The following is a 25,919-nucleotide window of genomic DNA, read 5'->3' as shown; positions in this document are numbered from 1 at the left end:
AAAAATAACATTAATAGGAAGGCTCCCAGCAGTGACACCTAACCAGAAATAAAAGGTTGAAAATTTAAATTTGATTTGTAAAATTGTATGTGTATTCATAAAAATGATTCTTAACTTATTGTTTATTTTATTATATATTTATATTTCTTCGTAAATATTATAGTTTTAAATTACTTAGGTAAGTACATCGGAACTGGTAATCGAATGGTTTATACTGTGTTGCACTAACCTTGATATAAAAACTGTCTGGATGGTGAATGTTATACATTTTAAAGTCTTCTATGAATAAAATATTGGAGTGATAGCATATAAGTGAACTACATAGTTAAACTATTACGCACCAAACTCAGTGCCGCAATTAGATATTTTGCGCGAGAAAAAAAAGTGCAAAAAAAAATTGGCGTTCCCTCAGCTCCGGTGAAAAAAAATTGCTTCCACCTAAGGGGCCTACCCACGGAAAAAATGGAAGATAAATCCTCATTAACCTTTTAGATTTTGAGCACAGAAAAGAATATTTGTTTTACAGTGGGTTTTTTTTTAAAAATATTGTTTAGTAATTGATTAATCCTCTCTCCGCAAAGATACATTTGAACACCTAAACAATCATATAAATTGTTTTTTTTTTAATATATTTAAGTAGGTTGTAGATGTTTCATGAATAAATAAAATAAAATTATATAAAACTATGCAAATTAATATTAATTAAAAAAATTTCAAACAGCATAATACTAATTACTATATATTATATATAATACTGTTATTAAAATAATTAAAATTATACAATTTTAATAATTCACAAGTAAACATATTTTTAGCCGCAACATTTTGGCACCCCTAAAATACTGGCGCCCGGGGCAGTTGTACCCAGAGCCCCCTAAATTCAGCCCTGACCAAACTTAATTAGATCTAATAGGGATGATAAACAATAGTGTCGATAACACCGATAACAGTTTAGGACTTTACTATTCCATTCGATTTTAAACGATAATTATTGTTAGGACTATTGGTACCAATTATTAAATGATTTTAAAATGTTATACATGTTTTATAATTTAGTATTAAAGTTAAAATTTTATTTATTATATTCCGATAATATTTTTAAAAATTTATAATAATTTGTTATTTAATTATCGGATATTGATTAGATATAAATGGCTTTGATAATTTGATTGATATTGGTTCATTAGCTTTTACAGTTTTTATGCATGAAATAATTGTTCAATTAACTGTAACAACTTTTGAAGGTTTTTACATTTAAACGCTTAATTTTATTTGGTGAATGACACATATAACAGTTGTGAAAATGATAAAGGTCACTCAAATGACATAAAAAAAATTTTAAAAATATTATTTAGGTTCGCCAGCTTTAAATTTAATTTCTTTGCTACCAAAAAATGAGAGAGGTATTATGAGGTGTTAAAAACACTTTATAAAATATATAAACATAGATATAAAAACCTAATATATGTTTTATTTTATTATTTATATTTATAAGCGAAAAGATACATGAACAATTTATTATTATACATCGTCCCCCGTAATTGAATAATATCAAAAATTAATGTTAAATTATTTGAATTTTTTATAACATAAACGTAAAAATGGTGGTATTATAACGTTATATACTTATATACTTATATGTTAAAATATACTAACCTTTTCATTTTTAATATTTCCCAAGTACTTTTAATTCATAATGAATAATTTTCAAATTTTCATTGTACGATTGTTGAATAGTAAATTCAACCGTCGTATCTGATAGCAATATATTGACAAAACTTAAATCATGACGTGACTTTCAGTTAAACAGTATAATTAATTTATGATTAAATTATATTTTTTGCCTCTTTTGTTTTTTAAGACATTATTAATTTACAATTCTACATCAATAATAAAACCCAAATAATTCGCACACAAAGTTTATAGCAGTAAAAAGTTTTTGACTCTTCTCAAGTGCCACCCTGTATAAAATCATGGAGATAAAGTTTGTAGATTTTATTTATTAGGCAACGGTGCATAACAAATAAGTCACTTTCATTAGTTGGCATAATTACACTTTTCACACCCGAATACCCGACAGAAAAGAAAAGATTCTTTCGTCGATGGTTTGATGTACCTATTCCACGGTTGAATTATGCTCATTTTGCTTCGTCCCGGCATCATTTTTCCTAACGAGTCCTATATCACTGTGCACCAACTTTTCACCAACTCACGACCAAACAAAAAAAAAAAAATAGAATTAGAAACTTTCTGATACTTTTTTAGTAGCGTAATCAAATATTTTCTGAATTCTGTTGCATTGAAACTTGATGATAAATAAAAAAAAATTCTCAAAGTAAGCTGAATATTATGTACCTATATTATACAATAATCGGAGTAAAACATTCTTGAAATAAAAAGTGCAACATTCTTAGATACTTTTCTTGTATTGTTTAAGTTTTTTTTTAACGTCTATATTATTGATAAATCTTGATTTACAAAGGGAACTTTTACAAAACAGTTACCCAAATAAATTTAACTGTACCAGTGATTAGATATGAATGTTTGCCCAATCCTCAATACCTTCTCGTATTAATCACACATGCGCTTTGTACGTTTTAACGATTATCTAGATTATTAGTCTAGCAAATATGATGATACAAATAGTTATATAATTTTGAATCTCTGTTTTACATTATCGTTGATATTATATACATTATACATGTTTAAAATAAATAAGGTTACAGGGTTTTTGAAAAAGTTTTTAGACTTAATTAATATTATGTAAAGATATCGAATTTATACCTACTGGAGTATTGCATTTGATAAACATGATTATTAGATGGATACATTTATATATTTTATTTAATGATTAAAGCTTTTTAATAGCTAGAGTATAATACTGCAGTATATAGAAAAAATTGAAAAAAAAAATCATCAGCTGTATGTACTTAAGCCAAACAAAGATTGAATTATATAATATATATGCCAAGTTATATTGTACAACTTGCAGCATAATATATGATTACAAAATCGTGCATTACTGTTTTTTTGCCATAATAAACGATGATAATACTATAACACGTTACTACTATTTTTTTCATCAATGATTAATCAATTGATTTTATTCAAATTCAAATGTCCTTTAATTGAAACACTATATATTTTTTAACACTGTTCCACCCCCTGTTTTATGCGTCAATCATCAAACGTTGTAGTGTATCCGCTAACCATTTTAATGTTGACTGTTTTATCAAGGACGGTTTTTAGACACACTTCAACAAATAAATGTTCTTTTTTTTATTTTGTTTTACCTGACAGTCATTTTAAAATCCCTTTTTTTCTTTGTTTACACATTGGCGAAACAAGATTGAGTTTATTTTTAAATTAAGTCGCTCATTTTTCCCTTCAAAGACTTTATTATTTGTTACGACGACATCTTTTGTAATGCGATATTGGTTTTTTCGTTCATTTCCTTCCAGTATTACTTACTAACCAAACACTTACCTATCGTTCCATTAAAAATTTGAATAATGAAATATAAAAATATATTATCTTAGTAATACATCAAACAACAGTAATGTTCTCACCATAATGCAAATCTCGTTTATCTTTTATTTATTTGTAAGTGATGAAAACTAAATACAAATTTAAGATTTTTCCTATTCTCAATTACTACCTATATTATGTGATGTCTCTATAAATAACAGTACAATTTCTAATAAGGTAAAAAGTACGAAGGTTTTTTCATCGATTGTGAAATGTCATCAATGTAGGTACAAATGCTATAACATAAATTTACACATTTTTTTGTCATTTTTTTGTTTAATACTTTCATTCCGTCAGTTTCCAAAACTATATATTATTATACAGTATACTTTTTACAAATATCACCAAAAATATCAATGAACATATTGTATTCAAAACTTTGTCTGACACGCATAACAATTCTAGTCACCAGACCAAGAAATATGATACCATCCAGAAATCATGAATAGATCATGAAATTTGAAACTGAGTACAGAAAAAATACTTTCAAAGCAAACACAATATTTATGTTACAATATATATTGCAATGATTGACAGATAATAATATATAAGTACAATTCTTATTTTTTAAACTCAAACATCGTATTCAATCATTGTATGACTCCTACAAATATATTAAGGTTTTAAATAAAATAAATGGAAATTCTTATATTTTGTTAATAAACCCGTTTTGTAAATAATAAATAGGTAGTTACTATGAGCAAATCATTTTCCAGATGAAAACACCAAATTAACTAAAATATAGTATGTGATACATAAACCTTTCAATCTCCTGTTCTCTAACACTGTTATATGTATTTAAACTATATGTTTACAGGAACAGAATAATTAAAATTTTATAGATAAATTTAAAAATTTTACCTTTCTGGAATAATAATTATGGATTTTTTAAATATTTAATGATTTGACGCATAATAATATTAAATCTTGTATAATATAATATATTTATACATATTGATTGGTACATACATTATCTTGAATATTGATAATTTCTGAGTCAATTATTGAATATATAGCAATTAGCAACCCTTATAGGATATAAGATTATAATTTTATATTCTTCTCGCAAACATTATAAAAACAGCCAATGTGCAATCTGTTAATTATTTCTTAACTGAAAAGTCTGAGTATTTAAAGTGTTACAAATATAAATAGCTCAAATCCTCGAGAAATATGCATACCTATACAATATTATTAGAAACAACACATTTACTCTATTGAATTCAAGAGAGCTTTTATATTGAACCGGGTATCTACTGGAAATATCCCTTACATTTTATAGCTTACATATTATGTACCCAAAGGAATAACTCTACAGATGTAGGTTGGGTATAACTTATATCAAACCCCTTGGACAGTAAACGTTTTTTTTATACGTAGAAGTTGTTTACATCATAAGTAATAAAATACATATCTATTGACTAGGTATTGTTCTCATAAATAATGTTAACCATTGAAAACGTTTTTAGTTTAGTATTTAAATATTATGCATTTTTTTTAACAATCATAATTTTTTTTGCGGTTGGAATTTCCATACGAATATCCTTAATTCAGAATAAAACATTATAAATACAGAGAACTATTTGATGAATTTGGAAAACTACCATTATATCATAAGTACTATAGTTTGTAATAAGTACTGAATTATTATACTAGTTTTAGACGGTATTATAGCTCGTATAATAATTCTGATTTTAATGCATATAATAATTATTTGTATACAATTTAAACTGTATTGTATTGAAACAAATCACTCTTCTAAAAAAAAATATTTTTCATCAAATCATTGGTAGAAAACGTATTTTGTTTTAATAAAAAATAGCCAATTAAATAAGTAATGTTATTTTATCTTTTCATTCTGTTTTCGTCCTTTTGATTCAAAAATAAATTTTAGATACCTACATTGAAAAATTTTCCACTAATCATTAAGGAATAAAACATTTAAATGACACTGAAGGTCCTACATACATTTGTGATTCATCATAATAATAATATATACCTACAATAAACTTATTATACAATCATATGATTTGCGCATTGCAGAAATATTATAATATTATTTAAATTAAATTAGGTAAGTTTGCAATAAAACATTAGGGTAATAAGATTTAGGCTAAAAGGAAAAAAGCTCATGTAGAAAAGCAAATTAATTATACACACATGTATACAACGCGTATCTAATGAACGTATTGTTTTTAATTGTTATGGAAGAAAAAATGTATTTACACATTAATTTACTGTGAAAAAATTCTGTTGTCCTTATACTACAATGCTTATAATTAGTGTATCACACTATTATGTATTACTTATATTATTTCTGAAATGTTATATCGATTTTGTCATAGCCTTTGTTTCATCATTCTAAGACACTTAATCAACGACCGTTGAAAGATTAAAACTGTATTAATAATTTAAATTTAAATAGTTAAGTAAAGCTAATTCAATAGCGTCCAATTTTTTACACATTAGTCATTAACAATAGTCATAAAAAATGATGTTGTGGCTCGAATGTGACATTTGATTGGACTAGTACATTTTGAAGCAAACTAACTAGTTTTTGTTATTATTCTCTGAACAACGACGCTCGAATACATCATATAGTATAATATAACTTTTAGATAAAACAACTAGGTACTGATAATATTATATTTCAATAGTATGACCTATATGAGAATTACAAGTCGGTGATTACTAGGTATTTGATCAATGGACTTTTGTTTCATTAAAGTCATGAAACTAAAATCTGACCATATAATAAACATCACAAATCTTAAAATGGTACGATCACAATGATTCTCCACTATACCTACACATATTATGATATTAATATTGTTATTTGTTTGATAAGTTACTTAAACTCAACAAAGGTCGAACTTCGTATCTTCTAAGTCAAGGAGTCATATTGCATTAAATAATCGAAAATAAGATTGAAACATAGTTTATAGTCTGGATTCTAAATACGTTGAAGTTTCTGTTGCGTACAAACAATGCAGAAAAGAGTCAAGTAAAGTCACAACTCTAAACTCTCTGATTACAAGTTAAAGAACTGGCTTCTTTCTAGGTGCTTCAATCGTGTCGAGTTAAGAAAACAAATCATAAGAGTTTTATACCATTTAATAAAAATAATATTATTACAACTAGTGATTAACTATTAATGTGATTTACAAAACGACAGTACAGATTGTGTAATGAATGTGTAAAATTGTTATTAAAAAGTATCTTGTAACTGTATATTTCAAAGGAAGACTATAATATTTTATGTAAAATCAAATTATAGTGAAATATAAGAACAAATAACTGTATTAAAATAAAATATATATACATTTTAAATATTAAGTTAAAAAATTATGATAACACCTAATTTTTGTGTTTGAATAAATTATTACAAGTTACCTAACTTTAATCAGTTTAAAAAAATAAAATGAAATATAATATTTTTATCAACTGTAATTTAAGTATAATAATTAAAGTTTATAATCATATCATATTCTACCATCATCCGTATCCAACATATCGTATAGGTAAAGATGAGTTGATCATGCACACGTCCAAAACATTTAAATACTGATAAATCTAACAGAAACAAGATCGAATTTGTTCTAAATCAATAAATGCGTTCACGAGCAACTAACAAACCGTATTCTGTATTCATGTGTAACACTGTAACCAGGGATCAGCAGTAACATAAAAAACACGTCTACAATGTAGGAATTTATTTGACCAGAGTTTTCCGTTTCAATAATTTCGTTCCGGCTATAAATCTCTAAGTTCTAACAATCGTATAAATGTGTAGTACAGCGTACACACATAATCTCTGATGCATTTTTCCCCTGACTAAATAGCAAAAAAAGTTCAGCAAAAATAAATAAATAAATCAACATAAAATTAATATTAAAAACATTAAATTATTAGTAATAATAATAAATTTAAATAAAGTCCTTATTACTAAATACTAAATAATGAATTGGTCTGAGTGCTTTTAATGAGTTGGTACCATTATTTTTAAAAGCAATGATGAATAATTGTATTTGAATAAGGTTTTATGTGAAGTTTAGTTAAAACTGAAAATATAGTTATGTCATTTTTTGTATTTAGTGCCATTATTTTCCGGGATTTCTAAAAATATCTGAAAAGTTAAAATATTTGTCACTTTTTCTATTTATTCATAATCTTTAGGATTTTGCATGATCATGTTGAACCTTTTACTGAAAACTATAAAAAAAAAAAAATAGACGATGAAAATGTATAAACTATAAATATCATTTCAAAATCGATAGATCTCCCGTTCCAGTTAGTACCTTAAGCTAAAAAAAAAGTGATCACAAAATATTTTAGAAATTTAAAAAAAATCTTTTAATTTTAGGACAGTTTAATTTTAATATAATTTTAATCCATACCTGTTATTGTATTCTATCAAAAAAAAGGTAGTTTAATCACATTAAAATAGTAATAAATAATAATTCTTATTTAAATCTTTTAAATCCTAATATATATAAAAGAAAATCATGTTGAAAACGGCTTAAAACTTTTTGAAATGATATTATTATATTATTCTGGGTACCTACTAAAATATACTTATTTTTGTTCAAAATATATGAAAAAATTAGTTGTTTTTTTTTATGTTTTTATCATGATGGCATGTATAGATACATACTTATAATAGGTATAAACTGGTACATTAATGCTTGCATAAGGTTACAGAAATTACTAATATTAATATGACTTATTAACAAGCGAAGCATTATAAAGGTGTTTAAATAATCACTAAAATATAAGTTAAAAAAATTATAAGCAATCATGGACAACTTTTTTTTTTAAATATTTTTAAAAAAACTCAGTTTCTTATAAATCTGCCATAATATATACTACCATTATATCATATTATAAATACTATATGAACTAAATTTGTAATCTAAAGATGTGCCACATGAGCCTCTTACAATTTTCATAAAAAACACTCATAATATCCTTGTTTGAGCCAAAATCCAACGCCATAATTATTAAGTTTGGTGCGATATAAATGTATTATTCTATACAAATATTGTATTATAACAACGAAAAGAATTCAAGCAAACAGAATAGATTAGTTATTGTATTTAATGTTTATAGAATTCCATCAAATCCAATTATTTTAGTTATATAAAACAACTTGTTTTGTTTTTTTTTTTTGTGGATAAATTATTAAAATCAACAAAGATAGATACTATACATAATCACGTAGGCTTCAATACAATATACCTATATACTATATAGTATTTATTTATCAAGAACTGGAAATTCGGTAGTGTTCGGATAGCTATAAATTATCATGAATAAAAAACAAATGTTTGTGCCTTGCACACACTGAGGAATAATAAATAACTAGATCATAACTTAATAGAATTTGAATAAATACATGCAATAATATAATTTTTTGAGATATACGACGTGATACGATAAAATATGTAAATATAAATTTAGAGCCTTAGAGAATATGTACTTAAATTATTAACGATTGTAAGCTCTCAAAGTTCAGATTTAATTTTAGGCGTTTTTATCGTCCTATGACCAATAAAAATACACTTGAATAATGTTTCCACGAACAAGTCTCGGTGGATTTCTAAAGTTTATACTACCAGACTACCTACTCGATGAACCGGGTGAAGTCATCGATCATCGATGTAGGCCATATCCGTCTTCACCGCGAACTTTAATGAAACGAATAATAAATAAATAATATCTACCACGGCTGTTCATACCAAAATGAGTTTAATCACACCGATTGATTATAAACGACACATTTGCTGTCTAAATACTAAATACTAAGACGTTTGAAATATGCCCTACAGTTTTTATTTCAACAAGAAACAATCGTTACATTTTGTACAATACCTCTGAAAAACACTTAGTGACCGGCGTTCTAATATCCGTTTTTATTCAAGACATAGCAACTTCATGTGTTTATATTATGTTCGTAGCCTTTTTCTTAGACTTTTGTTTTCCAATCGTTTATACACCAATGTAATGCATTCAAGTCAGCTTTGAATGTCACTCAAGAGTCAAGGGATAACAATTTTTTTACATGCTAATCCTGTTCTCCGGGCTTAGTAACAGTCAAATGGTTTACTTTCAAACAATCATTCTTTTAATTATTTTATAAATATATTCACGCAAAAATAAATATCTAGTTAATATTATCTATTCTACAACGAATATAATCAAATTACTAAAATTAATATTATTACTCAATGATGTTTAACTTTTCATTGAAGTATACTCTACACTCAATGCTCATACAATTAAAAACTAAAAATAATATTAACTTCACTTATTTTGCTACCCAAAACAGTGTACAAACGCTTCCATCAAAAATCAAAATATATGGCACACACAGTATCATTCTCATGTCACATATGTTCACCACCACTCTACCAAAAAACCTGCCACGAAGACTAAATAGAAAATAGTGTAGAGATACCTATAAAGATGTGTTATCAAATGTTTTTCTTCCTCAGTCACGACATTTATGTAATTTTATTCTTATAAATATGTATAATATTTACTTATTGTAATAGTTTTTTCCGGATTGTAGTTTCTTTAAACTTAAAGTACAAGTTTTCAAGAGTCAATATTTATTAACTAATTTAAATGTATAAAATATATTTTTAGTAACAGCTAGTTGTATTTATTACAACATTAACGTACAAATTAACAAGGGAAAAAATAGATCTATCAAGCTTCAAAAAAATGACCTCAATCAATTCGTAAATATTTTTAGGTTTCATACTCTCATTATATCGTATAAGAGATATTTTTATCGAAACTCGTTATCTCCTTGTGTGTTTTAAACGTTCCTTTCGAAAAACAGAAATAAAATGTTACTAACCTATGCGTCAAAATAAATAAACAAAAAATATATATAAAACTCTGAACATGTAGAAGTAGCGCGATAAAGTTATTCGCAACAAAATATTATGTTCGCAATATTATTCCATCCAAGCTTAAATGAAATAAAAAATCAAACAATATTTTTTCTTTGTGTAGGTGTATAATTTACATAATAGGTATAATAAATTGCTATTTTTACCTCTAACGCTGTGCTGTAAATGCATCGACGAACCCCAGCCACTCTCTCGAAACCCTTCCAACAACCCATACATACCACCGATCCAAACACATCGTCGTAATTTCTCGCAACAATCGGTATTGTTTAGCCTTTATATAACCCATCTATACCATTTATACCAACACCGATGGATGATTGAAGTTCAAATTCAAACCATAATGTTTACGAACGCAGAACTGAATTGACGTTAAAATACAAAACGATCGACCCATCACTGGGGTGGGTTACATTAAACCAAACTTTTTTCCCCTGACGGACTTTTAAGCTATCAAAATAATTACACTGATTAAATTATTTAATGGTTCACTGTTTGTAGCTGAGAACAATTAGCGAACCACTAAACCATATCCTTTTAATATAATTATTTCTATTATTTTTAGTTCGGAGACCTAAATCGACTTAGATTTATTGTATAAACGATTTAAGGTGAAAACTTTTAAGATTCTGACTGGACGAAAACACTTTAACTGTATTTTTTTTTTCTTTTACTTTTTTTTTATCCCGCGGCAACTTAGGCCATTGGGAAGGGGGAGGTGCTGTACGTTTTTTGGAACGGTAGGTGTGTTACACGTGGGTGTATTTTTAGCAGAATTTCGAATGGGGCACCCGTAGGGTTTCTGTCAAGCCCGGAGTGGGGGATGGCGGCATTTGTTCTCCGGACACCGTGACTTGCCTGGAGAAAAATGCCGCCCAGTGGCCGAGAATCGAAACCGCGACCGGCAGCGCCGCAGCCGACGCGTTAGACCGCTCAGCCACCTCGTCCCCCTTTAACTGTATTATAACGCACCAATCCACTATCATTGAAATTATGTTCACAAGATCATTGCAATAGATAGGTACCTATTTTTTGATATTGTTTAATTTTAGTATAACTCAATAAATTCTAAAAAGTTACTTAAACATTTAATATATTATATGTCAATATAATATCTACTCCAAAGTTAGTATTCAACAAAAATAAAAGCTTAATTTTTATAATATAATATCTATGTATCGCACAAAAATATACTTAATTTCTAATAAAATCGTGTTTAATTCATCAAATTGATTGGGTTTTAATAATATCTAGGTACAATTTTGAATATTTTCTATCAGGATAATACCCGGTAAAGTGAACAATAAATTATAATTGGAACAAATAAAATATAAATGTGTATTCTTTAGAAAAGTGTAACTAGTTGTTTTTTCATGCTATTCTTCAATGTAAAATAAAGATAAGAGCACTTTAAGTGATTTTCGTTGGGACTATTTTACGGGGACATGACTTAATGCGCGTCTAAGCGTAAAATTCGTATAAATAAATTTTTTATAAAACAAATCACAATGTGCCATCTTTGAGTCGCCTCATTTTGTAAATGATGCACATCCGTTAAGATAGATATCTTCGTCTAGGTTCCATTATTATAGTGTTGGATGATTTTCATCTAAGGTATTTCTCAACAAATGATTTACAGTAAGTAATCCTTTAAGTATCAACCAATGAAACTGATGGTAGCGAAATATTAATACCTCATGATTTCATTATGCGGGGATTAGGTTATACCTATTGTGATTTTCATATGGAATTTTTCCCTGGTTTTTGACGAAAACTCATAATGCCATAACGTTAAAATAAAAAAACAGAATAAAGTTTTTTTTATAATAAATCGATAGCAATAAATCGTTTTTATCCATCATTTAAAAAAAAAAATAATTAAACACCAGCTATACGCATATGCCTAATAAAATAACGTACGATAAATTTACATATTAGTAATCAATTTTAATTAAATAAAAACAGTAAATAAAGATAAGCTAATGCAGTAATACATGATTAATATATTTGAAAAAATGAGTGATTAAAGTTAAATAAGCCATTTTAATGAATTCGAAACACAATTTATAACAATAAAGTTGAAATTGAAAAATATATTTAGTAATTTTTTTATGAATATACAAAAGATTCTAATGTGGCGATTTTTTTGAATAATATTTATATACAAATTACCTATAATCAATTTTATAATTTAGTCCATTAAATACTAAATTATATTACGATTTGTAGTGATCATATTATTATCATAGACCTATTAACAATTTGTTGGTTAAAATTTCTTTGATAGTGATTAGTGATTACTCATTATATTTTTAATTATTATCAATGAAATTGTGTGTTTATAATATCATCGATAATAAAAACATGTTGACAGTATGGTCTATGTAGGTATTAAAGATAAAATGTATTTTTATTTTATCAAAATTAATAATTTAGACGATATAGGATAATTTTTAATTGCTCTTTTAAAAAAAAACAATATGGTACAATAGATAGATATAATATATACTAGTAATATATATATTGAGAGAGATACAATACTAAGACAATTTTATCATGTATACTTGTTATCTTTTATAGTTACCTTGTTATGTGCATATTTGTACACATGTATAGGTACTTTGTATGAATATTTTGTTTGACCTTTGAGAATACATATTATTATATACAGCTTATGTTTGGGATCACAATCACAATGTAATCCCTGTATCCATATAAAATACATTTTGAAATATTCCTAAAAAAATAAAAGTATGAAATTGAAAATATTGTTACTTACTTACTTAAAGAACAAATAATATGTCAAGAACACAAACTGCATTGCTTTATACTCAACAAGAATTTATAACATTAACCTCTTCCTCGTTTTATATAAAATTGAAAACACGCTTACTGTAAATAATAACTATTTATGTATACATAAACAACATCTCATATTAATTACGTATTATAAAAAAATAGTTACAATGCATACGTTTTATAATTTATATAACAGCTATAGATGCAATATATTATATACAAGTAACTTATATAGGTTCAAAGGAAAGGATATTATAACAATATAAACAAATTGAAATACAAAATTATTTTTGTATTATTTAATTTAAATGTTTCCACAAATTCAAGATTTATTTACATGTATGTAAAACTGAAGCTCAATTTTAATATGATCATCTCGTATAATAAATAACAATACGTCAATACACAATTTATCATTAAAACACCTATTTAATTAAACGAAAATATAATAAATAAAAACGCCAAAAATCCTCATAATAACACTACGAATTTAGATATAAAAAAAATCCTACCAATCATGACTTGATAACAAACTATTAGCATCTAACAAACAATCCCCATGAAATAACAAATCCAAAATAATCCATTGCTATAAGGATATTAATGAATCTCTTAATAACACAAATACACCAAAAAAAAAAACACTCAAGTTAAAAGTTTTGAAGAAACAACAACTAACTCTGTATTAGGTAGATACCTACAATTAATCACGGTAGGTAATAAACAATAATTATACATTATATCGGCATACAGAGTCAAATTACTGAAACAACAAACTTACAAACATAATATTTGTCCTACAACTGTAGGTATAGTAATACACTTTAAAATAATAGGTAATTAAAATTTAACATTTTCAGATAGATATTCATAAATGCATGACGTTATTAATAACCATACAACAATATGTATCGAAAATATTCTAAAAAAAATTGTTTTTTTAGGTAGTTAGTAGTTACCTACTATTATATTATACTATATTATCGAATCCCTTGACAACGATAAGCTACCTAATAATAACATATACCAGCTGCAGCCATCGAAGACTTAGTTACCAAAAATAAAGTTATCAATAAATCTAAAATACTATAAAAATATAACTCCTCAACACGAATCAACGATAAATTATACGAACAACTCGAACCACCAACCAACATTATTCTTTAAAATAATGAATTGTTTCAATCATATCACATTACATAAATTATAGAAAATTATTCAACAAAAATATAGGCATGCATAGTTTTCATAAAAGAATTATTGAAATCAATGCACCTAGTAAGTTTACTAAAAATGGTCGAAAATTTAAGACTTGCATAATGATAATTAGTTGATTAGTTTGGTTAATAATTTTGATATTTTGCTAAAATTACTACCTATCTAACCTCTAACATTTGTTTCAAATCATGCCACCCCTCCCCCATAGAAGACTAACCCAATTTCAACATAAACAATATAATAAGCCCCACTTATCAATTGTCATCGTCTAAAATATGAGCACAACAAAATATATCAACGGTACTCAATGTAGAAAGCACCGAAATAATTTATAAATTGTTTCTTAATTTAAGACTTTAGATTTATTTATATCTTGTTTTAATACTAAATTACGCTTAGAACAATATTACTGTAGAAGCCTGAACAAATAAAAAATAAATTGTATATACTTATATATAAATATATTATAGTGTTGCTCAAGTAGTTTCTCAAGTACACTTTATTAATAACCATCGTACCATTAGTAAGTTTTATGCATATATATTTTATTAAAAACCACTAAATGTGTATCAATTATCAATAATGCAGGTAATGCAACATTGTTTCAAATGCCGTTTTGGAAGTTTCTAATAAAATATTCTTTTAAATCTATATAACCTACGTCATACATATTTATATGGCTTACATGTTACAACCCAATAGAACGCATATCAAACACAATGTCTTCAAAGGTTATCGAATATTGAAATATTGCATTAAGTAATATATTATCTAATAGTGGAATTGATAAAATCTAAACCAAGACTTTGAAACTGTTATGTGGAAATTCCTAAATGCAATTGAATATCACAATTGAAAATCGTAAACCTTTACAAAACTGAAAACTTCATTTAAATTTGATTATTGTCTATTATTACCATAAATTATTATAAAATATTATTTTGTTAGTTAATAATTTGAACAAAATTAATAAAAATAGATTAGTAATACAATTTACTGTTAGAATACCACTGGCAGGTATATTAATATTAATATAAATTCCATGTAGGCGAAAATGTGTCGACTGACTATGTGATAAATATATAGGTATTTCATAGCCAGAGGTTCTTGGAAAGGCAATGAATATAATAAAGTTTTCAACTTTAAACTTTAGCGCTTATTAGTCAAATACAGTTATCTTGATTCAAAAAGGTAAAAAAAAAGAGCTAACTCTCTGCATACTTTATTTATATCTTTAATTAATACAATCAAAAAACTAAAAAGGGGGTAAGTGGATGTCACAAGTGGGTCACTGTAATGGATGATATTAAATTTAAATTTAATGATATAATATAATTGTATACGAAACACGACTCTGAGCGGAGACAGTTTGTCTGTCTAGGATATTTTATAATATATTTATATTGTTATTACTTATTATTAATACGGATAGCCAGTAAGTTGAATTGATCAGTCTTGTAAAAAATACTTTTGAAAAAGTATTAAAATACTAATACTAGTAATCGAATAAAAAAGTATTAAAAATACTTTTAAAATACTATTATAAAAATGTATTTTACGAATACTTACAAAGTATTTGAATACAAATAGCAAGTATTTTTTTTAATTTTATGTTATATAATATATATGTATATTTTCCACCGGTACCTATTATGTTACTACTTACCATAGATTTTAACAATTACTATAACATGTCTGACTATTTAGAGATATATACATGTTCACATATTTCGTTCTGTATTCAGATATATTTCAACAGTTCAATTAATATTGATTAAGTTTTAATGAAAAAATAAACTAAAGAGTGGTATTAACTATTAATATGAAACTATTTTAAAATTATTAGATTTTCAGTTTTCTTAAAAAATTCCAATATAGAAACCATATAAAATTTGATGTGGTATTATTTAAATTTTAAATATTTTTATAAAATACCTACTTTTACTATACAAAAATATAATATTAGCTTTCAACGAAAACAATATTATCTTTATTGTTATCAATTTTTTGTGAAAAATAATAAATTAAAATTAATAAAACGTATTTAAATTTTTTTTTAAATACGTTTAAAAAGTATTCAAAATACTTGAAAAATACATTAAAAAATTTGTATTTAGAATACCATATCAATACTTGTATTCGAATACTTTACAAGACTGGAATTGACAGTGGCGCCAAAATCAGTTTTTAGAGGTATTGCAAAGCATACCTGCTAAGCAAGAACCACTTACCTAACCTGGTTTATCATAATTCATAATGTTAGCTATGATGATAAATAAAATAATTTATAATTTTCATAAATTAAAATAATATTAGCCGGTATGTCTTGCCACCGTTGCCATTTTCCTCCAAAAACGAGATACCGTTTTCCCCCACTGTCCATTTTCCTCCAAAAAAATAAAAAATAATTCTTGACCATTTTCCTCCAATAAATAATAAATAAAATAATAAAATAGTTAATATAAATAATTATTTTTATAATTATGTTTATACATTTCAATCGTTTTTTGTCAAATATAACGTTATTATAACGTTTGCAAGCCCTAGGGCCTGAATCCTAGACTTACTCTATCTTTATAATACATAACGTAATACTACAACACCGACTAAAATATTGGAGGAAAATAGACATAATTTCAGTCTAAAATAATGTGGAGGAAAATGGAAACCGACCTTTTTGTTTGTGGAGAAAAATCGACATTGGAGGAAAACGGTATCTCGTTTTTGGAGGAAAATGTAACCACCCCTAACAGGTATTGCAACTGCAATACCTGGATATAGGGATCGACGCCACTGGGAATTGATATCATAAAATTACAAAAAAAATCTTGATTCTAGGTAATTTAATATGAAATTTCGTCAAAATGTGAACCTAAAATAACTATAAAAAAAAACTTTGTTTATGTATGTTTTTATATTTTTTGGTTATGGAATTAACTACTTACGTGGGACCTTGTTTTAAATTTTCAATCCTTAGCTATAAAACTTCAACATTTTATAAATTTTTTACTAGAAAATCATTTTTTAATTTTGTCAAAATTTGTACTTAAAATGCTTATAAAAAACATCGTCCTTATTTATTATAACATAATTTAATTATTTCAGTTAATTTGGTGTTGGTGGATGAGGAGCTAAAGTCAGTTGATTTTTGAAACACAGAAATTCTAACGTTAAAATAATTGCCTACGTAAAACAAAAAATAATTTTAACAAAAACTTGAAATAAGAAGAGCCTTTGGCATATTTCATTACAAAAAACAAAATTATAATAAATTCCTAATACGCCAATGAATAGTAATATTATTTTTATTTTTAAAAATAATTGATATCATTTTTACTTAAATACATTTTGAAAGTAATTACGAATAAAATTGAAATGATCTCAAGCATGAAATTAGATTAATATAATAATGTTATATATTATTATAGAATTATTTATTTAAGATCTCACTCTAGAACACTATAGGGTTTTAATTTTCTTCTATGAAATATTGTGAAAAGGAATTTATGAACTTAATTTTCTGTAAAGTAGTTAAGTTAAAATATTTGTTATAATATTATAAAAAATATATTGTTTCCGTGATATTAACGTCAACCCGGCAAACAGTTATTAATACTCAGCCAACTTATCCATACATTTACGTAAACAGTAAGTCAACTTACGAAGACGTTTTCTTTGTGATTGTAATGTTATGTGACATGCATATTATAACAAATAAAAAGACAATACCTAAATAAAAACATTTAGAATTTTATTATAATCAGTTGCCAATCAAATTAGAATAAAATAAAATATTATAATAGGTTTGTTACTATGTATCATAATATGTATCTATGCCCTATATTATAATTTTCACCAACTTTGGCAACTGTTCATCGGATACGTATTGACACAAATGTACTCAATACTTATTTATGCTCTAAAAGTTTAAACTCACGAACAACAAGCTGAACAAGCGTTTGTATACTTTATCAAAAATATCTCGCGTACATGATTATTTGAAATTTAATTTGATAATAAGTACATTTCTTACTATTTTTGTTGTTTTAATTGTGAAAGAACAAATGTTCAATATTGTATTCCGGTTATTAACATTAACAAAAATTATACTACGAAACGGGTTTGAATGATAGGCAGTCCTATTTATATGGATATTCATATTTTTATATTTTATAATTTATTTCTCACTTCATTAATTTGTTTTCCTCGGTTATACCACGCCAAAAAAATGTTTTCTCTCTACCTTTTCAGCACATAGTTTGCCAAAATTTGTTGTCAGCAACAATTGCAACGTCGTTTGGGCGTAATGACAAATTATAGGCAATGCGATATTAAGTGATGGCAAAAAAAAATTACTTTGACTTGTATCCAACTTTAGAGGTTACCTAATGTCCTTATGCTCGGCAACCTGTTAAATTAATCGACAACGTGTCTACAGTATTGATACATTGATTAAAACATATAATAATCAAGAATTAACAAAACTAATTGTATATCTTATGTGTCTTTGATGATATTACTAGTACGTTATAATTATCAAAAACCGACCGATAACTTACTAAGCTTAGTAAATATATAGGTAAACTACTATTTTATTGAAATACTACACTACTAGGTATTACAATGCAATAATTATCAATGAAAGTCTAAAATGAATAATCTTAATCATGGACGTTGAAACAAATTTTAAAAAAAAACCATTATAATCATTCTAGTAAAAATATTCCTAAAAAACTACATATAAAATTATAGTCAATATGCCATATATATTATATAGGTGTATTTTACCTAAATATATTTATTTTTATTTTTTCTTAACGTTTTTGTTTTGTTTGAGCATTCATAAAATATGATTTATAATATAAGATATGAGAACATACAAATATTGATATATTTAAATATATTTTCCATTGAAAGTGTTCAAGTAATATTATTTACAATTCAAGCTATAAGATAAAACGTCCATAAATGATTACATTCTAGCACCATTATTTTTTATTTTAAGATTCCGTGAAATACAGATTCTGCCGAGTATGTAGAAATAACCATTGCTCTATAATAAATTCCATCCATTCATTTGATTACTTTTATTTATTTATTGTCGTAGCTGTGTCTGACTTATTGAAATAAAAAAATATAACGTTATATAAAAACACATTTTTCTATGCACGCGTGTTTTCATTTTAGTGATTTTAAATAAAAGGATAGAACTCATTTAAATCCTCTAGGAGAGATACATTTTCGGTATTTGGTACTTTAAGTGTTTCAATATTCTAAATTTTCTAAAGTTTCTTTGGGAAACAAAAATACAGACGTATGTGAATAAAACTCACATAAACGACTAAAACTCGGACAAACTGTACTAAAACTTAGAGGGTAACATTTGTGTTTTATATAGACGTGGTTTCACCCTGCGTATTGTTGAAGGCAAACTTTGAACAAACTGCGACGTTGATAAAGGAATTTGTACAAATATACAAAAAATAAAATGCTTCTCCTTTTTTCTGAAATACCAATTACAATATTATCGATCGGCACAATGCTTGTCACTTTTATACCATACAATAAATAGATAACCTAATATAATGATATAATATTACGTATCTAACAAGTAACAACCATCGTGAAGTATCTAGAGTCAACAAGTTTATTAGAGTGGAAAAAAATGACGGCCTTCCCTCATTATCAACAACAAAATTAATGGTTCTTAAAGTATAACATGATTTACTACCTACTTAAAATTATTCTATATGTTTAAATGGCCGATTGCATTACAGTTGGACTAATAAGGTCCGTTTAAAGGGGTGAAAACGCATTGGAAACATATGTTAAATGAGTGTATTATAAATAATACACGTCATATATAATTGTATATTATATAACTAATTATAAATTAATATGAAACATTTAATCGTGTATGAACGTTTTCAAAGGATCCTACCGTGAACCTTTCCACATGACTTTGGGCGGTTGTGGTTAAAACGTTTGGAAGGGGAACGCTTTACATTCGATTATATTATGAGTTCATCGTCAAAGTTGATTTTAAAATTCCATTACTTCCGTGCTTGAGGCTATATGAACGGACCACAAAGTAAAAAATAAAAATTATATTATATGGATATCATTTACTTTTAATGTTAAATATTGACACCAGTCATAAAGTATATCGGTTAACTTGAAAAGCCATGCATATTATTTACGATCGTACACGATCCCCAGATTTGTGGTCACAAATTATTAATAAATATCTCACGACAATAATTAATAATATTACTAAATCCACTCTATATGTATACGATATTAATTTTAAAATGTATTTAATAATTAATCTTGGGTGATCCATTTAAAACGAGATGATCCCATTCTACATGTCCCGTTATACATGTAGGTAATAGAGTCAGTAGTACAATTTCTATTCCACGTTTTTGATTTTAATCAATTCGGGGCAAAAAATATTTTTTTTACGGTTGATCAAAATAATACTCACGAACATTATTTTAATATAACATTTTTCAAAGTGGTCTGATAGCTGATCAAACGGAATTTCGATAGATATTGATGGTACAATCAAATTTTGAAATTCTGTGTATCCCCGTGCCTATAATATTATTAATTCCATTTTTTTAAAGTTGATTTATTTTAAATTTACAAAAAAATTAAAATCTAAAAAGCCTATAGAAAAAAATGGTGGTTTTTCAACCCAAATTTAAAATTAAGTTTCCAATGCCTTAAAAAAAACGATATTCAGAGAAATTATTAACGGTTGTTTGGTTGTGGTTTAGAAGGGTACACATAATTCCCGTTTTTTTTTTTTCAAACACGGATCACCCCACTTGAACGTACAACCACAACAATAACAGTAAACATAATGATACTTGTAGATATAACCGCATGACGCTTATGTTATGACGGGATTAATTATTAACTGGATGCGTTTTATGTTTGACTACAGTGTAGTGGAACGATAGGGAGCGGTGCACGTGGTGGTGACGGGTGCCGATGCTGTTCAATGGTACGCCGGTCGGTGGGCGAGTACCAGTGCCCAGTGCTGATGGTGGTACCCAGCAACGGCCACAATGCAGGACGTCCGGCGGCGGCCACCAAGAAGCCCGAGTCTGGCGGAAAGAAGCTCAGGTTCCAGCTGGCCAAGGAGCGGAAGGCGTCCACCACGCTGGGCATCATTATGAGCGCGTTTACCGTGTGCTGGTTACCGTTCTTCGTGCTGGCGCTGGTCAGGCCGTTCCTCAGCGACCCGTCCAGCATACCCAGCTCGCTGAGCAGCCTGTTCCTGTGGCTGGGCTACGCAAACTCGCTACTGAACCCCGTGAGTATTATAAATAATAATATATCTGTATTACGAATACATCCACCACCGTTGTCACTTATGATTGGTTTCTTTTTTTTCGATAAGTTCTTTATTCCTACGTAAACCTCACGTAATGCCTTAAATATATACAGTTATTTTATTATGTTTATTAATTCATCGTTAAATAGGTACTACTACTACATTTTGGAATAGGCGTTGAGAGTGTTTGTGTTGGGATGCATCTCATATTGGTGTATTATATCACTTAATTAAAGAGTTACAAAACGAGTAGAAAAATACCAAAATAGGGTACGAGTCGATTCTTTGTGGAGTACTGGAGTACTTAGCTTTAGCGAAAAAAAAATACAAGCTCAGAGAGAAACGTACACAAAATGTGATAATAAGAAGAGAAAATATAAAGAGTCTTCAGTTCTTACGTGAAATTAAATATAATATGAAATTATGATTAATATATGGGCTATTTAAATTAAGTAGATTTGTATGTGTTTTATTAGTTAATTTTTTGTTTTAAAATCAAGTTATGATAATTTTATCCTATATTTTATCAGGTTTTATTAATTAGGTAAGGAACTTTTTAGTTTTTATATTATGTTTTATTAGGTATTTTATTTGTCGTTGTTTTGATTTGTCGACATTTTAATCGATATTTCGTACCTGTCGACATTTTGACCGTCAGTGTTATGACCTGTCGATATTTCAACTGTCGGCATTTCAACCGTATCCCATATAATTACGGTAGAGCCTCGTTTTGAAGTTTTCTACGATACTACACAATTTACGTCTATCTATAGCTGTTTCTGTTTGACGTTCCGTTATATCGACGTCATCACTGCGGTTACACCGTCTAACCGATTCCTGGTATTTACCACGTTTCCAAAGTACGGCTTCAAGTAATAATATCTGGTATCAGCGGGGAATACTACGATATGGCTTGTATTTCAAATATAGCTTATGGTTTTTCCGATTCGGATGTTTAGAACAAAATACAGTGTAGGAATAATAACCCGTTCATACTATACATACTTAAAGTTTGCCCATGACAGTCGATATTACTCATAAACCTAACAACTACTTTACGAGTGTTCTACTCGTAGAAAATCGAACAGAAACGTAAGTGAAATGGAAATCGCACTGTGCCAAATATTATAGTAACCTTATATAGATTCCTGCTATTATAGTTCCTATACTATCTGTCGAAAGTTTATTAATTGTCTCTTCATATTGGTCTCAATAATGTCATGGATTTAGTTCTTGATTTATGCAGTGTTCATACATTGTTGTAGCTTGCATTTTGACATTTTTTTGTTTGCTTTAGGAGTATTTTATGTATTGCTGAGAAAAAGCTTTATATTTGTTTCAAGATGTAGTTAATAAAATATAAATTGCATATTTGTGTATATTTAGCCTACTTTTTTTTTAATTGTAAAGCCGTAGAGGCATATTTCCCAATTTTACGTTTTGAACTGCATTTTTATGATAACTAGTATTTCTTATAGTAATGTTCACACCTCGTGAATTACTTTTCGTGAATCACCTCGTGATGATTCATAGCCCGTATTTTATCTTGCAATACTATCGAGATTGATTATAAATACGAAAGTAAAGGATTTAAATGTATCTAAATAAAATAAAATAGTTAGGTGCTATAATGTAAAACCACACAAATCCGTAAAAAAATAACAAGTTCATATAGATACTTTTGTGTGCATACACTTTTTTTTGAGTGCATATTTTATGACCCGACTTTATACAAAAAACCAAGTTTTTTTTACTAAACGTATTCACTGACAGATTATATAATTGAATATTATTCCGTCGTTTATGCAGTACAACATGATTGAACTACAACTTGCGACCCCCACCCGCACCACTCATTCCACTGGGGGGGGGGGGGGGGGGGGTTTAACCACTCGAAAATCCTGTTGTGGCTTTTATTAATGTAAAATCAACCATTATTGTTTACCTTACCCGTTGATAATTGATTCAGGTAATCTACGCCACGCTGAACCGAGACTTCCGAAGGCCGTTCCAGCAAATACTGTACTTCAAGTGTGGCTCGCTAAACCACATGATGCGCGAGGAATTTTACCATTCGCAGTACGGTGACCCTGAGCCACAGCACTCCACACACTATTGCGTGATACCCGGAGAGCCGAGCATAGTGCCGCACCACCCGTCCCCGACCAAGCCGGACGACACGCGGACCACCGATTCCAATCAACAAACCCTGGCGTCCGAGTCGTTCCTCTAGTAAATTATACTCAATTATTACCACGACGACAACGATAACATTAAGTTTATGATATTCATTCGACACGGTGGTACATCTAGAACAGCGGTAGTTGCACCGTCGGGTAACGGGCGGTAGTCGACAACAATAATATTATATTGTACAATAATTTTATGCTGCGACATGAGATTATGTTTGCCGATTTTATTTCATTATATTATCCTCTTCGATTCTGTTTACGGACTCTGAGCAAAAAAAAAAACAATAATAATAATATGTTAAACGATTCCGAGTGTCAAAAACTGCAAAAAATGGTATATAACATAATATTTAAAATTCATTGTAACATAAATATTATACATAATTTATATATCATCTGTTTTTGTTTTTGTTTTTACAATCGCGCAATAAACACTTAATTACAATTCACGGTTTGATATCTGATTATAAAATCTTCCCGGAGTTTGACATATTAGTTTTAACCGTAATAATCCTCAATTATATTATATCAGAAACCTTTTACGATGATTCAATTGTTTTGTCGACAACAGCGTGATCAAAGATGTTAAAAAATGAGTAATTTATGTTAAAATTGTTTGTAATATTATCTAATTGATTTTGTGTAGTTTGTGTCTTCCGTTGTGATCACTTTGATATCTATTTATTCAGACGCATTACGCTTATATACGTATGTGTAGTCGGTACACATTATGTAGAGAGGTACTAATTTATTTTCTCTGAACTACTGTAATAAATTGAATACTTTCAATTCATTTTCATTTTTCAGTTCATTATTATTTGTATCTTCCATTCAATGTTGAACAACGCATTTAGAAAAAAATATTAAGCAACTCATACTTATTCACATGCATAAAAAAATATGTTTCCAATAATTTTAATTACTTAATATATCCAGTATATGCACTTCAATCATAAAAATAAGAAATTAATCTCATCACATTGCTCATGGTTACACATTTTTATAGAAATATATCTAATGTCACGAATGCCAATTTCAATATACAAATAAATTAAGTTATCTATTGATTTTTAACTATATCTTATTTTTTTAATGATCTTAAGCATCGGCAACTATGCAGGCCATTAGAGTTTTGTAGGGGGGGAGGGGTTACGATTGGTTGAAGAACACATGTATGTGGGACGACGATTTGCCACTAAAACCAGGGTGGTCACCCATCCAGGAACTAGTGAAAGCGGCCGATGCTTGACCTAAAAACATGTAAATGACTAAGGCCAACCACCGAGCCATACCAGACCCCCTATGTCATATTATTTGTACCCACTGAAAATATTTTGCTTATTTAACTGTACATTTTTATATTCTTTGTTGAAACTTATCTTCACGACTATTTAAAATGTACCATATACCTACGACCTATCAAATAAAAGTTCTTTATTAACTATATGTTCACCTAATATTTATAAAATTATACTAATGAGCAGTTAAAGTAAAAATTATATTATGATAAAACAAATATGATCTAGATAATTTAGTTGTGTTCTATTTGAGTTGATTTCAGAACGATATATACAATAATGAACAACAAAATTTAACAAATAATTATTATTATTGTCTGGTTGCCTATTATAGTATTAAAACATTTTTAAATAGTATATTAATAATTCAATGAAAAAAGATAAATTTTCCTTCGTTAAAATACTTACAAAGTATAACACACATGAGTTGTATCAAATACATAATACAATAATTTATTAAATCACATACCTAAGTATTTTTGTTTTTTAGAATACGTATTAAATAAATGTGAATAAAATAAAACAGATAGATATTTTAAGTATAAATATTTCAAATAGGTACCTACTGACGGTAAGAGCTTCAATTATTTTACAGCAAAACAGTAGTTCAGAAAAAAAA

General features: G+C 27.4%; 1 protein-coding gene across 4 annotated transcripts in view; it reads left to right on the top strand.

Moving 5' to 3' along the window:
* LOC100575587 (5-hydroxytryptamine receptor 1) overlaps positions 1 to 25,444 on the top strand; it is a 251,248-nt gene extending 225,804 nt beyond the window's left edge. For all 4 annotated transcript variants that reach the window (XM_029487000.1, XM_029486998.1, XM_029486999.1 and 1 more), the window contains 2 exons: positions 21,418 to 21,789; positions 23,780 to 25,444. In XM_029487000.1, coding sequence (XP_029342860.1) covers positions 21,418 to 21,789; positions 23,780 to 24,043 — 636 coding nt within the window. In that variant the 3' untranslated portion in view covers positions 24,044 to 25,444. The remainder of the gene's footprint in view (positions 1 to 21,417; positions 21,790 to 23,779) is intronic.
* Positions 25,445 to 25,919: the final 475 nt, after the last annotated feature.

This window comes from Acyrthosiphon pisum, chromosome A1 (genome assembly GCF_005508785.2).
Source record: "Acyrthosiphon pisum isolate AL4f chromosome A1, pea_aphid_22Mar2018_4r6ur, whole genome shotgun sequence".
NCBI lineage: Eukaryota > Metazoa > Arthropoda > Insecta > Hemiptera > Aphididae > Acyrthosiphon > Acyrthosiphon pisum.
The sequence above is the reverse complement of the archived record's forward strand: the minus strand, read 5'-3'. Positions and strand labels throughout refer to the sequence as shown.